We start from the raw sequence: 18,650 nt of genomic DNA, 5'->3' as shown, positions 1-18,650 counted from the left end.
CGCCAACTCGTCCAAAGTCATCATCGTTCGGAGGCACCATCTTCATAGCCCGAGAACACCATATCATGGCATGAGGATCTCTCTCAATCTTTTGCACATCATTATTCACAAGCGTCATGGTTCGGAGGCACCATCCTCATAGCCCGAGAACATCCTTTCATGGCCTGCGAATCCTTTATCATACGCTTCATGGCCCATGACATCATGGTCTGAGGACTCCATTCCTAACCGTCCAAAGACAACATTCATGGTCCAACGGGAATTTGCATCATGTTTAAATTTATGCACAACATATGCTTGTATTGTGTCTAATTGCAGGTAAACCAGCGAGCAAAGGCTATCCCGACAGGAGCGATCCCGCTCCAGTTCCCTCAGCCATTCAAACCTAACCATCCCCGTAAACCTTTCACTCACCCAGCCCTAAATATTGCGTCCATTCTTGAAAGGTCTTCATCGGTATACTCCGCCGATGGATCCTGAACTACATACGGCCTGATTCCTATGAAACTAGGGATATGTAGGCAACTTAGAAGCCAGGGTGCGGCCTAAATCCTCTTCAAAACCGTTTCGCTCGGTCAAAATTGGCCATCATATCTTTACCGACAACTCTTTCATCTTTCCCGGGTAAAGAGGGACAACTGTTGATACCCAAATTTTTCCCCATATATTTCTTAAATATGCAAAATACATGCAAAATAGCATATATATTCATACATAAGCATATCCAAGGTTTTTGTTATTTTTCTATAATTTTAAAAAGTTTAAATTAATTTATTTCCCCCTCTTTATCCATAAAATCCCCAATAATTATTTCCAAACTTATTATCTTAATAATTCATCTATTGGATTTTTATATTTATGCCAAAATATGGCTAAGGTAATTTTTACACATTTTTACAATTTAGTATTTTTAAAGCTAAATTTCACATAATTGCAAATTTGGCCCTTTTAAGGTTTAATTGTGTTTTGTACGCATAAAATTAGGCCCTATATTTTTTAAATTGTTATTTATATGTTATAAATCATTTTAGTACTTTCAATTTATTTTCAGAAACTATTTACTATTTTTTATAAATTAAAAAGGAAACAATGGCTGTTTAAATAACATCCCATTTGTATTTCAATTATAGCCTAAATTAGATCCCAAATCCCCAGCCCAATTTTGATTTAAACCCGACCCTAACCCTTTAAAACCAACCCAAACCCGGATCCCCACCTACCCCATTTAATCTAGGCCATTGATCATTCAGATCAACGGCCACCATTCCACCTTACCATTTTTAACCCCAAACGACCCCCTAACCTTAATCATTTCTCACCTGTCTGTCACTCTTGAATCCCCTCTCCTCTAAACTCTCTCTGAAATCCTAAGGCTAACCTTAGCCGCCGCCACCCAAATCCACCCTAAACCCCTTCAATTATTACTCAATCCATGGACTCCCATGGCTGTTTGAGACGTGTACTCATCTCCTATGTCTCCTTGTGGCCTGCTTTCGTGATTCCATGGAAAGATCTCAAAGAGATCTAACCCAGATCCTTCTCGACTTCTGTCTATGGTCTTTTTCCAGCTATACATGGCCGATCGAGTCAGATCCATGGCTTTTCCAGCTAGATCGGTAACTTTTCAAAGTTTTTCTCACTTTTCTGGGTTCTCTGAAACCCTAACCTTTAAGATCTTTCGATTTTATTTTAGATCTACCTTAGATCTGTGTATGTTATGAGCCTCTTATGTGTTTTCCTCAAAGCTTTTCCGATTTTTCAAAGCGACTCTCCGTCCTAAAAAATTAGGGTTTCTTAAACTCTTTTTAAAATATCTCTTCTCCAATTTTCGGTGTTGTTTTATGATTTTACTATGTTTAAACGATTTGCTTATGTTTTTCTTCTACCTGGTTCATCGTGTTAAAACCCTAAGTGTTTTGGTTCTATCCGGTGTTCTAAAACTCTCTTTGTTTATTTTATACGCATGCTTGGTTCGATTAAGTTCTTGTGTTTGAATCCTTTTCCTTGTTTGACTTATCTGATTCAGAGTTCTTACCATTTCTTAACTCGATTATTATTAAAACCCTAATTTCTTAAAAGGTTTTCCTTACTTATTACTGTGAGTTCTTTACTTGTTTCTGACTTTCTTTACCTGTTAGACTAGTTTCCTCACTTTGGTTCTATGTGTGAGCCATGACCGCTTGACCTTGTTGATTACCATGCTTTGAATAGTCCTTAGCCTATTCATGTCACTCCTGTATGTTTATGTTCCTCTAGTTTGCTACTTTTTTTCAATATGTTTAACCCTGCATGTCTAATATGCCTGTTCATTCTTTTATATGTTGAAGTGCAGAATCATGACCTTTTCTTGATTGATCTTTATTTTCTTAAGTTACGACTGATTGCAAAATATTTTCTTATAAACCCTAATTTTACTCATTTGTTTAAATTGATTGATTCCTTTCCTTTATTTGGTGTGATGTTTTACCCTGCTGAATCCTCTCCCCAAATTAAGTATATTCTGTACCTAGACTCAATTGTATACTCTATATTTTTACTATCCCTTATATGGTCAGAAATCAATCTTCCTCAGATTGATTTTATTTCCTTAATTATTCCATTAGTATCCGTTAAGCAGTAATTCCTTGATTAAAGGAAAGTACTTGTATTAGTGAGATTCTGATTGTGATTATTTCCATATTTGTGTTAAACCTTTATTTGTTGCCTTATTTTTCACTCGTTTTCAAAGCTATAAAAACCCTACCCTCTCTTCTTTAAAGACACAAACAATTTAGTTCAGAACACACACTTATACACTCAAAACTCTCTTTCTCTACTACTACTTGTGCTTTTGCTTTGTCTAGCCGGCTGAAAGCCAAGGCTAGACTGTAGAATCCGACTTGCTTTATCTTTCTGCACTTTGCATTCTCAACTGGTATGTCCTAGTTAATTTTAAAGCCTCAACAACAACATGCTTCTTTAATTGTTTCAGTTTCTCTCATTCTTGTCTACTTCTGCTTGTGATTCTGTCGTGAAACCTGCAGTCAAGTTACATTACCAGCATGTTATAATGTCTCCCCTTCCCCTTTAGATTAATGCATTCCCTTATGTGTGCTCCCAAGCATGCCCTGTCAATCACTTACTGTATACTTACTATCTTATGAATCCCAAACCCCTATCTCTTCCATGTGTTTATGTTTTATGTCTGGTTTGTGATTATGCCAGCATCAGCTATTGCTGTGCATGTCCAAACCAGACCCCTGCTGGGGTTATGTGTTTACAGACAAATGTCTATGTATCCCAAAATATGTGAGATTCGCCTAAACTTAGAGTCTGTTTGGCCAAGCTTCTGGGAGACCAAAAATACTTCTTTTTTTTGTTTGTAAAAAAGTATTTTAATAAAAAGTTTAAGGTGTTTGGCCAAAATAAAAAATACTTTTGAGCAGCAACAGAAGCAGTTTTTCTGCTTTTGGGGAGAAGCTACAAATTCTAGCTTCTTCCAAGAAGCAGAAGCGGAAAACTAATTTGTTCAAGACAAAAATAACTTTGCAATAAATTTATATTTTTCAAATTATCCTCATTAATTTAACATTTTTCTTTTCCTTTTTCTTTTTATTCTACTATACATTTCTTTTCTTTTTTATTTTAATCATAAATTTATTCTTTTTCTCCTATTCCTAAGAGTAAATTTTAAATTTATATTGAACAATATATTTTGACATATTTAAAGTATCATATAAACAATAAGTAATACCAAGCACTCAATGTTATTACTTTGGAATAACTATTATATTGATTGAAATTTTTAATTTATATTTTTACTTTATATTATGTTTAAATTTATTTTTAATACTAATTGCAAATCGAACCTTTACTATCCTTTTTTGGTAATTTGATACTTAAAAGTACTTTTTTTTTAAAAATAATCAAACACAATGAGCTTGCAAAAAAGCATTATTCAAACGAATTGGCCGAACACAAACTACTATTTTGCAAAAGTACTTTTTCAAAAAACATATTTAAACAAAAAAAAAATCATTTCAAAATAAGCAGTTTTTGACAACTTGGTCAAACAAGCTCTTAGTTGATAGCTAAAATTTGTCCCACCATATCAAGGTTCCACACAGAATGGCTCTGATACCATATGTAACAGCTCAAATTCACTAGTGATATTGAGCCCGTTTGGATGTGCTTGTTTTAAGTGACTTTTAAGCCAAAATAGTTTTTAAGCCATAAATTAGGAATTCCAACTTTTGGCTTTTACCTTGTTTTTGTCATTTTAGCTTAAAAATAAGTGCTTAAAAGCACTTTTTTTACTTTACTAACACTACAAAATAGCTTAAAACCCATTTTGGCTTAAAAGCACTTAAAGACAAGCCAATCCAAACAAGCTCATTATCCGCTTTGGGCCTAGATCCACACAACTTTAAAACGCATCACTAAGGTATAAGGCTTGTTTACTTATATATTCAACATCTCATGTTTTGTCATGATATGAGATTCGCTTGGGTTGTCACAACGTAACAATTATAGCCATTGGATTCTCCAATGTTAAGTAGGGAAAGGAACAAAGACATTTCTGAATGTTGTGTTAGCGGCTCTAGCGTCATCTTCAGCTAAAAAAGTTTCCCTTGTTACAGAGGGCAAAAAACGAATACAACACAAAAAGGTAGCTAAGCTAGATGTTCATGACCTCATCATCATTATGCAGTTCGCAGACAAGCGTAATGCTAAAGGATATTGAAAAGTAAATCCTGCATGCACATATAAAGGTATGTTTCTACAAGAACATAAATCGTATAGGTAGAAATGAAAGGCGGGCTGAGAGGGAGAGTGCAGCAGAGTGATCTCCTGATAGGACTTCTGAACCACATTCTACGTTGGCTTTAAAGCACTCAAAGCCACTACTGGAGAAACAGCACTCTCCACTTGTATCTCAGGAATGCACTATAAGAAAATCTAGTATACTAGCTGGACAATATAATAGGTAGGTATTTAAGTGGAGAAGGGTAAAGGGACGAGCCCATTATCTACCATGTTTTGAACTGCGCACTCGGGGAAAAAAAGGTACCAAAACTTCATAGCATCTGTTCAGTTCCTATCGCAGGGAAGAGAACAGGAACTCTCTTATGGAGAGGCCATCGATGACACCACAGTTGCCAGTAGAAACTCCACAATCTATGCAAATTGACCAAAGATAATAGGAGTAGAAACACAAAAAAGTAGCTCAAAGAGGAGAAAAGGTGAATGCGGAGAGTCCTGAGCTTCGATACCATCAAAAACAGCTCTCATGTCTTCAGATCATCAGACATGGCTGAAGGTATACAATGCATTGCAAGAATATCTGACGTTGCCGCTTTTGCATTTTTAGTCTGCAGTACAACAATCTAAAAAAAACAACAGAATCACCTTGAGAGGTCCAGAAGGATAAGAAAAGAAAAGAAAAGAAAAGAAAGGAAAGGACATAAAAATCAGATAGAGAGATAACCTGATCATAATCAAGATCAAACTTCATGTATTCTTCTTTACAGGCCTCCACCATGTTAGCCAAGCTCTTCAGATTTTTTATAGGCTTGCCGTTGAAAGCAAGAACCTAGATTACATTCATTCAATGTCAAATCAAAACATATAGATGCACGTGAAAAAACTACAATGGCAGCTCCCTAATTCGTAAATACTACTCAGCTCTGTAGTCCCACAATATTTTCTTCTCACCTGAGTGTTAACTAGTTCTTCATAACCAATATTGATGTCAGCCACAAGCACCTAATAGGAAGTGGGCAAGGCAGATCAGAAAGGAGCCTTAGATATAACAGACTAGTAAATCGACAAAGAGCTAGACTGACCTGAGAAACCACAACCAGTTGTTCATCAATTGATTGTGCCATTGCGTGTAGGAGTTTGTCCAACAACTTAACTGGAGCATCAAATTCATAATCTTTTCCATACTAAATTTAAGGGAAAAAAGTGGTACCCAAGCAAGATATGTAAGCCCTCAAAGGCATGGCGAACAAGTAATAAATAAAATATGAAGTTATGCAGTTGATTACAAACCTCTGAACGTAAATATGGAACAGAAACAGCAGTGAAAACAAATCCACCGACAATGTAGTAAGAAGGAGGTTTTCCCTTGATATGAGCTGGAATCAATCGTTTATGTGCGTTAAGCTTTATTTTGAATTCTAGAGTCTTAGATTTACGAAGAACTTTCACTCGAGCATCATCTCCAGTATATTTTTGAGAAACAAGATAGCTGAAACCAATGCGCTCTCCATGCCTGAACGGTACTGAAAAATAACAATACCAAAATCAGGAATTTACAATTTTCAAAATAATAATAATAATGAAGTTCAGAAATTCAGTGATAGAGAATTTCTAATTTCCATCTCATAAAGTCATCTATATTTGTGATTAGAACTTAATTTTTAGTCTCTTAGGTGTAGCTGGGATTGAGTTTGGAGCTGGGCCAAATATAGGGCCTCCCACAAGAAAAACATGCAACATCCATTATTCCTCCCAACCATCCCTCTTTGGCACCTATATGATCCTTTTTAATCATATCAATGGGGATTCCACAAATCAATTATTCCCAGCTAAACAATGGGATGCTTCTTGAACCCTAGTGCGAGGATTATGAATTGGACAATCCTGCAATACCTAACATATTTATCAATGTTTTGAGTAGCCAATACAATAGCCAGTATTACCAAAGCAAGCAACACAAAGTTGTTCTGTATTTTCTTCTGCCCCTTCACCCATCACTAACAAAGACTTTTATTTCTTACTTCCAGAGTGGTCAAATAAGTTAATCGCAGCATAGAAGAGAGAGAATTCCAAGAGGTATGAAAGATATTACTATCAACTGTGCACAAGAATGAAATGCTGACAATAGTAACAATTCTATCAAGATAAATAGAAATGAACTAAATGCAGTCTTCTGCACTGACATAAATTGCTTGAGAAACTAGATTTACTACCCTATTGAGCAATGTTTACATTACACCATAATGTATTTGACTACCAAAATGAACATCTTTGCATGAAAGGTTAATATGTATTTAACTACTAGACAATTCAATACCTAAATTACAAAAAGCAGACCATATGGAAAAAACTAAACATACCAACAAAGAGTAAGGACAAAGCTCAAAACATATTCCAGAGCACCAATGGATAGACATCTAGTAAACGAATTTGAACCTTCTCCCCACTTTTATAGTAATCGTTATGTTTCTTTTGTTCGAAAAGGAATAATCATTTTTCTTTGTTCAGTCCCTTTCTAATCGCCGGGTACCTAAATCACAATGATGATTTGCACAGTATCTCAACATCTTTTGAATGTTGTGGATACATTATATGGAATTTACCAGAATTTCATATTTCCTTTACAGATAAGCATCTAAAAGATAAAATACTCAAGAAAAGCAGACAAATAAAGGGAAAATGAAATCTTGATGCTTTCATGATTTCAATTTTCCTTTCTTGCTCTTGAGCACAACTATACAGTCCACTCACACTAGTCGGACATCACCTGACGTTAAATAGTAGTGTCTTATCTCTTCTTTAAACTTGTTTGTTAACTTCTCACTAGATAATGAATATGCAACTTTGACTAATCTACACTTATCTAGCGTTCTTTCTTCTGAATATAAAGCATAATCTTTAAATCACCATTTTTGTAATCAATAAGATCAAATACACATAATTGGAGAACAGGAAGAGACTTCAATACTAGGTATCACATTCCATAAGGTCTTTCATACTCCCACTGTTTTATTTTACATGATGATATTTGACTAGGCATGAGATTTAAGAAAGACTTACTTTTGACTCATAAGCTAAACATGTTTAACATACAAAAATGGCCCTAGAATCTAGCGGCCATAATACAACAGCAAAAGAGAAGGTGGTCCCGGTACAAGGAATTAAAGGGTACATAATAAGTGTCTGCTACTAGAATGGTTATGGAGACACGACTGTGAAGAACAACCTTTATGGAGGCAGATGACAAATCAAAAGTGTGGTTAAGAGGGTCACTAGTGTACTAAACCAGTGAAAACTTCATTTGGGGTGAGCATTTGGAGAACCATCAGACAGCAATGGCCTATTTTTGTTGCTAATATTGGCTTCGGTATTGGAAACGGTCAGAAGAAAAACCTTTAGGGTTGACAACTGGCTAGGGCATGGTCCTCTCGAGGAACTCTTTCGAGAAATGTACAAATCGATCATTATATATCCTTTTCTTTCTGCGACGGAATGGAAGAAAAGTAATGAAACCCGCGCAACCCCTACTCTAATCAATAGACTAAAGGCCCCTACTGAAAATATGTCGCAAACTACGACCCAGAGTTTCGCCCTTTGAAGCGCCAGTCGCGTAGGGCGACCGGGCCAGGCCGAGTCAGAAAGGCTTTGATGACTCAAGGTTCATATTAGGGAAAGGAGAGTGAGGGGACGAGGGGGAAGCCGGACTAAAATATAAATCTATCATTTCAATAGGAAGCACATTGATATTAAGAGAACTGTCTCAAACATGTCTAATTTGGGATGAAATCAGTGTTCACCTGTTCCATCATTGGCTATATCAACTCCGTCAAAGCTAAGGATAACATCTGAAGGCTTTAGAACATTAGATTCTGGAGCCGTAGGCTCAACTCTTCGGATCCGGACACCCTTCTGATTATGTGCCATACCAACCGACTTGCGGAGGTCGGGATTTTCCATTTTTTGCCATTCAACTCCAATGACAGGAAAACCTACAATGTAGGAGAAGCCCATATAAGACATAAGTTTGCACTTTGAGACCATCAATTTAATCAAGTTCAAGATGTTATTGGAATTTTCATGTACCTGTATATGCTCCATTCTTCTCATAATCTTGGATGAAATGCATAATTACTGGAGTTGGTATGACATAACCGATGTTCTCGGCATCTTCATGCTTAAGGGATTGAAATGCAATACCTACACACTTCCCCTTATCATTGAATGCAGGTCCACCAGAATTTCCAGAATTGATGGCAGCATCTATCTGCACAATAATCTCACCGAATTAAAACCATAGCAACCAAATTAAGGAAATAAAAACCACATATCATATTAAAGAAAATATCTGCAGGAAGGGAGAAACTTCAAAACATAACCTGCAATCCAAGGAGCTCGGTCGACACATGAACATAAGATAGTATCTCAATGCGCGAGACAACACCGCTAGTCACAGAGATCGTATCTCCTCCTATAGGGTATCCAACAACAGTTACAGCATCTTGCAGTGCAGGCAAATCCCCAAATTCAAGAGGTGATACTCCTTCCCAGAACTCATCATCATTCACAGTTAACATTGCTGTTTCATAATAACAACAAAATAGCTAGCTTAAGATCTTTTTAGTACTGAATTTACCAAATTCTAACAGTAAAATGATGCAATTAAGGGGAGTGTTTGTATGACGAAAAACTCCTTCCTTTATGAAATCATTTTATGATATTTGGTCGCCTTAAATTGTTCTGAGGAATAATATTTTTTGATAAACAATAAATCCCTGGGGCCAGTGGCACACGGTTCGAAACGCGATGGATCATGCACCCGCCCCTCTATCCTTCTCCACTTAAATACCAAATTTTTGTTTGTGGCACTGTTAAAACATGCGAGATGCACCTAACCCCTACATCACAAGTTGCGGTTTTACCACTAGACCAAAGCTTTGGGCCAAAGGAATAAAATTTCACTGAAATGTACAAAAATCTCAACTTTTATTCCATATCACTCGCTTCCACCAATGTTATCAATCTTTCCTACCAAAAAAATGTCACGGGATCATTATTAAGCCCAATCAAACACTAATTATTTCCCAGGGTAAAACATTGTCCCCGTACCAAATGCACACTAGGTTAGTAACATTGAATTGACAATCTGATGTCTGTCCAAGAAAAATAATGGAAACTAAGGCAAGATATATATATATAACAGCTAAGAAAATTGAAGATTCAGGCAAACAAAAATTAGTAAATTACTACTCTCAATCCCAATTTATGTGATGGTGTTTTATATATAGGCAAGATATATATATATAACAGCTAAGAAAATTGAAGATTCAGGCAAACAAAAATTAGTAAATTACTACTCTCAATCCCAATTTATGTGATGGTGTTTTCTTTTAGTCTGTCCCAAAATGACATCTTTCTACATTTAAAAACAATTTAACTATAAACTTCTCATTTTACCCTTGATGAGATGATTTAAGCTCCACAAATGTCTAAGACTTGTTTTAGACCACGGATTTCCAAAGTTCTTCTTTCTTTCGTAATCTTAGTGCAGTCAAATATCAACACATAAATCAAGACGAGGAGTAAAAATTAGTTTAAGTTTAATGCACTAACAATACAAAAATTATGTACACAATTAGGTCACTTGAAAGTTAATTGCAGATAACTCTGTTTAATAGCATTAATAATTGATAACATATAATAAAGGGTTTAAGTTATATACACACAGGTGTAAAAAAATTACACTATTAGATCACCAAAACACATGTACAGGTATACCTCCTTAAAATGTCGGATTTGTAATGTTAGTAAGACAAGTTACATGCTACCATAAGTAAAAGTGACCTAATGATGTAAAAATTTCTTATTCTTAATAGCATTAATAATAAGGAGTTAATTGCAGATAACTCTGTTTAATAGCATTAATTGATAACATATAATAAAGGGTTTAAGTTATATACACATGGTGTAAAAAAATTATACTATTAGATCACCAAAACACATGTAGAGGTATACCTCCTTAAAATGTGGGATTTGTAATGTTAGTAAGACAAGTTACAAGCTAGCATAAGTAAAAGTGACATAATGATGTAAAAATTCCTTATTCTTACGGTGCATATAACTTAAACTCTATAATAAATGGTAACTGAACTGCTATAACACATTAAATAACACTACTAATGTATAGAAAACATAACATTGTCGGTGTATATAAATCTCGTAAAAGTTATGGAACATACCAATGTCACACTCAGTTCCAATGGAGAGTACAGTAGCTAGGTATTTTGTATCAGAGCCACGTTTCTTGAGCTTAACTTGAGTATGATGCTCCACAGAGTGAGCATTTGTGAGCACTCTTTTTCCACTAATTATGAAACCACTACTACTAGAGCTGTATTGTCTCTTCCTCTGCCACGGAAGCGAGAAATTCGGATCTGTGTGCACGCAGAACACTTTCACCACCGCATCCATCGACGGTGCCGCCTTCGCCGCTGCGGTAGCCAACTCCGCGACATGCCTCAAGTCGCCACTCAATACTGTGGCGGTGAGTTCGCCGTGGTTGTGGTCGGGGAATCTATGGCCTCGTCTCTCCGGTGACGCCGCAATATCCCTGTCAACTACTTCTTCGACTTTCCTCAGGCGGCCACGGCCGCGGCGGTGAGTTTGTGTATCGCCGTTGGTGGCGGTCTCGACAGGGTTTGCAGAAACTGCGCCTTCGTCTACGGCTGTTTCCGCGCCGCCGCCGGAGTCCGACCCCGCATTTTTAGGTTTTCGGCCTCTTTTCCTCTTTAAGTCTACCATTGAAACGAAAAAGGAACGTTCTTCCAAAATGTCAAAGAAGTAAAAAGCACGAAATCGGAGGGCTTCACTTAGAAAGAGTAAACTCAGTATTCTTTTGAGAGAAAAGTTTCAAAATGGAAATGAAAAAGGAGCCATTTTAGCTGGCTGCTGCTTTTTGAGTTACTGAGAAGAAGCTGCTATAAGGATCCCACTTTGCCCGCTCAAATTTTGTCCTTTAATTGGGTTTTGTAAGAATTTGCAGCCCAGATAGATTTTAGCCCACTGCCATAAAATCAGCCCAATTCCATATTTGAAGGGGAAGTGCACGGTTGGCCACTAATAATACATGTATTTACTTTTAAGCCACCGTTTAAAATGTCTTTAGTCTTTAGCCACTGCTTTAATAAACTTTAACTGCCCGGACAAAAATACTCTTCTGCTCATGTCCTTAACTTTTGTACTTAACTTCAGGACTACATGTCCTTAACTTTTGAACCTGTAACTCTAAGTTCAGGACTTCAGGACTTCAGGACTACATGTCCTTAATTTTTGAACTTGTACCTCTAAGTTCAGGACTTCAAGGTTGCATGTCTTTAACTTTTGAACTTGGAACTCAAACTTCAAGACCAAGCGTCCTTAACTTTTGAACTTGTAAGTAAAAGTTAAGGACCTATTGTCTTTAACTTTTGAACTTGTAACTGTAAGTTAAGGACTGTTTGTCCTTAACTTTTGAACGTGTAACTGTAAGTTAAGGACTGTCTGTCCTTAACTTTTGAACTTGGAAATCAAAGTTAAGGACCTATTGTCCTTAACTTTTGAACTTGTAACTGTAAGTTAAGGACTGCATGTCCTTAACTTTTGAACTTGTAACTATAAGTTAAGGACTGTCTGTCCTTAACTTTAGAACTTGTAACTGTAAGTTAAGGACTGCATGTCCTTAACTTTTGAACTTGTGTCCTTAACAATTGAACTTAACTTTAGGACTTCAAGACTACATTTCCTTAACTTTTGAACTTGAAACTCTAAGTTCAGGACCATGTCCTTAACTTTTGAATTTAACATTAGGACTTCAGGACTACATGTCCTTAACTTCTGGGAAGGAATTGCATTTCCTGTTTACTCATCACTCTTTTTCTTATTTTCACAACTTTTAGATCTAAAAATAAATTCAAGGAGCTAAGAGCAAATAAACCATATTACATTAGACTCACTAGAAAGAAAAATAACTAGGAACCGATTCTGCCACAAGAGAAATGGCAGAAGCATAATAGCTTCAACGTCAACCAAATTTTAAACAAAAAAGTAGAGATGAATCTAAAATCTTCACGAAAGCTCCCATAAAACGTCATATCCGAAAAAAGTCCACTGAGGTCCATTTCTAACATGCTTCGACATAGCAGCGATTTGTACCAAGAAAACACCAGAGAATACGAAGTCTTTATGTTTTGAATGCATTGGTGTATTTCCGTTTGGGGAGGAAAGGGCAACACAGTCTTTTCATATTAATTTTAATAGACTAGTGGCTACTATTGCTAAGCATTAAAAATGTTGGATAAAAAATAAATACCAGCTTAAACAATGGCTACCCCACGCCATTTCTACTATTTGAAGATGAAGTTGAAAAAGAGTGTCCATTATAATGTGAATAGAAGAAAATAATCCTATAAATATCTAATAAGTATGTTTTATTTATCAATCTCTTGTATTATATTTTTTCAACAATTATGTAAAAAGGGTCATATAACTAAAAATTATTTGTAATAATGATAAATCGATTGTCTGCGGGCTGGTAATATAATACTTCATCCGCCCACTTTGTTTGAAATTATTTCGTTTTTGAAAATGACACATTTCTATACTTTCTTATTATTACGATAAATTCGCAGGAAAAGAGTAAAGTACATGAATTCTCTATCTTTTTCCTTTGTTGTGTGTGTGTGAGAGAGAGAGAGAACAAACTCTCGATATACAGACATATCTCGTTGAATATAAAATTTTTATGATATATTTAAAATGATAATTTCTTTATGGGACAGAGTGTTGGCCAATCAAGAACTCCCATTTACAGAAGATGAAGGTGGCCGAAATGAGGACATTGAGATGGATGTGGGGACATACCAGGTTAGATAGAATTAGAAATAAAGTTATTCGGGGCAAAATGGGTTGGCCCCTGTGGAGGATAAGATGCGGGAGGCGAGACTTAGATGGTCCGGGCATGTTAAGAGGAGAGCCGTTGATACTCTGATGAGGAGGTATGAGAGGCTGGCGTTGGAGGGCCAACGAAGAGGTAGAGGCAGGCCAAACAAATATTGGGGAGAGGTGATTAGGCGAGATATAACCATGGATAGGAATGTATGGAGGTTGAGAATAAAGGTAAAAGGTTAGATAGTTGAGTGTTCTCCTTGTTTGTAATAGTAGCTTTGATACATCACTTAGTGTCCTTCTTGTATTTTTTTTATCGCTATATTGTTGTTATTACTTGTTGCTATCTTGTTTCAGTTTCTAATTGCATTACTTAGTGTTAGTTTGTATTTTTGCTTCAGTTGTCAGATTGGTTTGCTTGTTATTTTCCCTTCCATTTTTCCTTCCTGAGTCGAGGGTCTATCGGAAATAACATCTCTACCTTTCTAAAGATAGGGGTAAGGTCTGCATACACTCTACCCTTCCTAGACCCCACTTATGGGACTACACTAGTGTTTACCCGTAAAAAGGTACAGTTAAATTTATACGTGGTTTATAGACAAGTGAATTAACTTGATCCCAAGATGATGAATAAATTATATAGAAATGTAATACTTAGCCTTGATATGGAGATAAAACAGCAGAAATCGTAATTCCGGGAGTAGGGCTTCCGGGACAATAATAATTATATAAATTAACAAGAAGATAAAATTATATTGAGCTTTGAACAAAGTGTAGCATATGTTTGTTAGATTATTCCTCACTTACAATGATGGTGGAGCTCACTATTTATAATTGTACCTAGGGAACAAGGTCCTAGGATCATGCCCCTCTTAAATGACTATTACAAGGACCATTAAAGAATGTGTAACGGTAGGCGATAAATATCTTATTCTTTGTAACAGACCATGTACTTAATATTATAGAATATTCTTCATTAAATACTACCAGATGGTAGGCATTTACTTTGCCTTTATGAATATCGTTCTCTCCGACAACAAGCGAGATCACTGCCCTCAGGCTCGACTGTCCTCTATCTCCGGCTCCACGTGTCACTTTCTCATGCGAACATTAAATATGAACATATTTTACCCCTATACAGATAGTTCCCCTGCTTTCCGGTGGCATAACTTTGTGTCACCGGAAAGTTGGTAGAGATATTTTTTTAGCGGGAAATTCTCTGACCCCCTTTAAAAAGTTTCTGACGGTTTATTAGGCGCACGTCTCTCTGCATTTAATGCCCCAAAACACGCGTCATCCCACGATTTAACATCACTTTTGTCGGTTAACGAGGTAATTATGGCCACGATTTTAGCCATTTATTCCTTTACTTACACACATCGAACTTCTTCATTTATACTTCATAATTCTCCAAATTTTCTCAAACTCTCTTTACTCAACTCGTACTTTGTCTTCAACCTTTCTTTAGCCTTCTTCTTTAGAGAAACCCTTCCTTTCCTTTTTGATAAAAATGGCTTCTTCTTCCAGAAACCCTAGTTCTTCAAAAAATAATGGTAAAGCTGATGATGCTACTCATCCTACGGTGAGTATCATCATCCCAAGAAGTTTTGTCATAACTAAAGACTTTGAAGAGAAATATCCTTCCGCTAAACCTCGTATGTGGGCCATTGGCGTGTACCCTTCTACCAATATCCCTAATGTGAAGGAAGATTGCCATTGCCAAGATTTAGACATTATCACTCCTGATTTGACGGAGCGGATAACCTTACCTAAGAAGGTTTTACGTATTTTTATACATATTCTTTGACTTTAGGGCCGTTCTCTTTAAGTGGGGAGCTTGATTCCATCATCGTGGAGTTCTGTATCCGCTACTAGGTATGACTGGTACAAGTAAGTCCTTCTGTGTAGAGGACAGTCGCTTGTCATCAGCGTTTTTGCCAGAGGACGGGAGATGAAATTTTGTATAATAACCTTGTTGGTTGATTCTGCTTGGACATTTGCACTCGGATGATAGGGTGATGATGTAATCCTTTTGATTTTTAAGTCTTCAAGGAACTTTGTGACCTTTGAGCCTATAAACTGTGGCATGTTGTCATAGGCAATCTCTTTTGGTATCCCAAATCTGCAAATTATATTCTCCTACAAGATATCTACTACTTCTTGTTCGCCAATCTTCTGATAAGGACCTGCTTCAACCCACATAGAAAAATAGTTAGTTAAAATCAAAAGAAATCTTACCTTGCCGGTGGCTGGTGGTAGTGGTCCGACGATATCCACCCCCACTTCATGAATGGCCATGGTGACAAAACCAAGTATGGTGGCTCTGCCGGTTGATGTACCAACGGTGCGTAGTGTTGACATTATCACATTTTTGAACATAGACCTTGGCATCTTCTTCCATCCAGGGCTAGTGGTTTCCTGCCCTAATTAATTTTAGCAAGAAGGAATACGCGGCCGAATGATTTCCGCAGATCCCTTCGTGGACTTCTCGCATAACATAATTAGCTTCAAAAGCTCCCAAACATCGGGCCAACACGCCTTGGAAAGATCTTCTGTACAATTGACCTCTTTTATAACTATATCGCGCTGCCTTAGTGCGTAGCACCCGAGATGCCTTGGGATCTTTAGGGAACTTTCCGTGCTCGAGATAGTCAATGATCTCATTTCTCCAGTCCTAGACCAAGTTGGTCGCGTTGACCTCATAATAGCTATTTGCATCCAGTACCGAATGCATAAGTTGTACGACCATACCAGATTTCGATCCTTTCATATTTGTAGACGAGCCTAGATTGGCTAGTGCATCCGCTTCCCTATTCTCTTCCCTCGGGATGTGTGTAATTGACCATTCCTTTAATCGAGCGAGTAAAGCGTGGACTTTCCCTACATACTGTTGCATACGTTCCTCTTTGGCTTCAAAGATCCCGTAGACCTGATTTACTACCAATTTGGAGTCACATTTGATTTCTATGACCTCGGAGTCAAGCCCCCGGGCTAGTTCGAGTCCTGCAATCAATGCTTCAAACTCTGCTTCATTTTTAGTCAGGGGAACGGTTCTTATGGCCTGCCTTAGGATTTCTCCCAAGGGCGTGGTCAGTACTATGCCAAGCCCAGACCCCTTCACGTTGGAAGCTCCGTCCGTGAATAAGATCCAAACTCCTGATGTTGATTCTGACACAATCACTGCTTCTTTGGTGGCTAAAGGAAATAGTCCTGGTCTGAAATCGGCCACGAAGTCGGCCAAGACTTGTGATTTAATCACAGTCCTAGGCTTATATTCTATGTCAAATTCACTTATTTTGATAGCCCACTTGGCCATCCTACCCGAAAGTTTGGGTTTATGAAGAATGTTTATAGGGGAAAATTGGTCACCACGGCTATTAGATGACATTGGAAATAAGGCCTAAGATTTCATGTGGAGACTACGAGAGCTAAGGCTAATTTTTCCAGATGTGGGTAGCGAGTTTCTACTCCCATTAAAATTTCACTAACGTAATAAATAGGAGATTGTGTACCTTCGTTCTCATGGACTAAAATGGCATTTTGCTCTACCTTCGAGACTGCTAAGTAGATCAACAGTTGTTCGCCTTCCTCCGATTTTGATAGTAACAGAGGACTTGACAAATACCTTTTCAAATCCCTCAAAGCCTGCTAACACTCCGGGGTCCATTCGAAGTTCTTCTTCTTTTTGAGTAGTGAGAAGAAATGATGGCATTTCTCTAAAGACCAGGAAATGAATATGCTCAAAGCAGTCAGTCTCCTTGTTAACCTTTGAACCTCATTCACGCTTGACAGTTGATCTGGGATGTCTTCAATGGATTTAATTTTATTGGGGTTAACTTCGATCCCCCTTTGTGACACCGGGAATCCCAGAAACGTACCGGAGTTGACTCCGAACGCACATTTCTCGCGGTTAAGCTTCATGTTATGCTTCCTTAATATGTCAAAAGTTTCTTGCAAGTGTTTAAGATGATCACATACGTTCAAAGACTTAACCAGTATATTATCTATGTAAACTTCCATGGTTTTCCCTATTTGTTTCTCGAACATTTTGTTCACGAGCGCTGATACGTGGCTCCGACGTTCTTTAGCCCGACGGGCATCACATCATAACAATATGTGTCGAAGTTTGTTAGGAATAAAGTTTTTTCCTGATCCTCAGGGTTCATCTTGATTTGGTTGTACCCGGAGTAAGCATCGAGGAAACTTATTAACTCATGCTTGGCCGTTACATCAATCATTTGATCAATGTTTGGTAATGGGAATGAGTTTTTTGGGCACGCCTTATTTAAATCTTTATAGTCTACACACATACGAAACTTATTCTTCTTCTTTGGAACTACTACTATATTAGCTAACCAGTCTGGATACTTACCTCTCGGATTGAACTGATATCAAGCAATCAAGTTACCTCTTCCTTGACAAATTTTTTCCTGACCTCGACAATATGATGTTTTTTCTATCTTATCGGAGGGATGCTGGGATCTAGGCTTAATTTGTGTACGGTCACTTTTATAAGATACCTGTCATATCCGCATGCGACCACGCAAAACAATCAACATTAAATTTAAGAAATTCAATAAATCTAGACCCGAGCTCGGGGTGTAGTCCTGTCTCCAAGTGGAACTTCCTCTCCAAGAACTTTTTGAATAATGCGACTTGTTCAAGTTCTTCCGCCGTGGATTTTGTTGCGTCTGTCTCTTCTGGTACCTAGAAATATCTTGGTACCTAATAGAATTCCGACGACTCTTCCCCCTGGCAGATTTTGCTAGGTTTAGGAGCAGGCGCCGATTCCTGTAATTGCTATGCCGCATGCTCCTTCCTTTTGCTACTGGAAATTAAGATTGCATTCATCTCCCTTGTTGCCAGTTGGTCACCTTTTATTTGTTTAATTCCCTCGGGAGTCGAGCATTTTAGCAACTGGTGATACGTTGATGGCATAGCCTTCATCTCGTGCAACCCTGGTCTCCCAAGGATGATATTGTAACCTA

At 37.4% G+C, this 18,650-nt stretch overlaps 1 protein-coding gene across 1 annotated transcript; it reads right to left on the bottom strand.

Moving 5' to 3' along the window:
* Positions 1 to 5,037: 5,037 nt before the first annotated feature.
* LOC104239020 (protease Do-like 9) lies at positions 5,038 to 11,680 on the bottom strand. Its single transcript, XM_070156579.1, has 9 exons — positions 10,980 to 11,680; positions 9,120 to 9,319; positions 8,827 to 9,007; positions 8,541 to 8,732; positions 6,034 to 6,266; positions 5,826 to 5,927; positions 5,695 to 5,745; positions 5,468 to 5,572; positions 5,038 to 5,366 (listed from the first exon to the last, which is right to left on the bottom strand). Exons 1-9 carry the CDS (start codon positions 11,539 to 11,541, stop codon positions 5,268 to 5,270), a joined length of 1,725 nt encoding a protein of 574 aa, XP_070012680.1. The 5' UTR covers positions 11,542 to 11,680; the 3' UTR covers positions 5,038 to 5,267.
* Between the last annotated feature and the right edge of the window lie 6,970 nt (positions 11,681 to 18,650).

The sequence above is a fragment of the Nicotiana sylvestris genome, chromosome 9, assembly GCF_000393655.2.
Source record: "Nicotiana sylvestris chromosome 9, ASM39365v2, whole genome shotgun sequence".
Taxonomy (NCBI): domain Eukaryota; kingdom Viridiplantae; phylum Streptophyta; class Magnoliopsida; order Solanales; family Solanaceae; genus Nicotiana; species Nicotiana sylvestris.
Note: the sequence above shows the minus strand (reverse complement) of the source record. Positions and strands in the feature narration are given on the sequence as shown.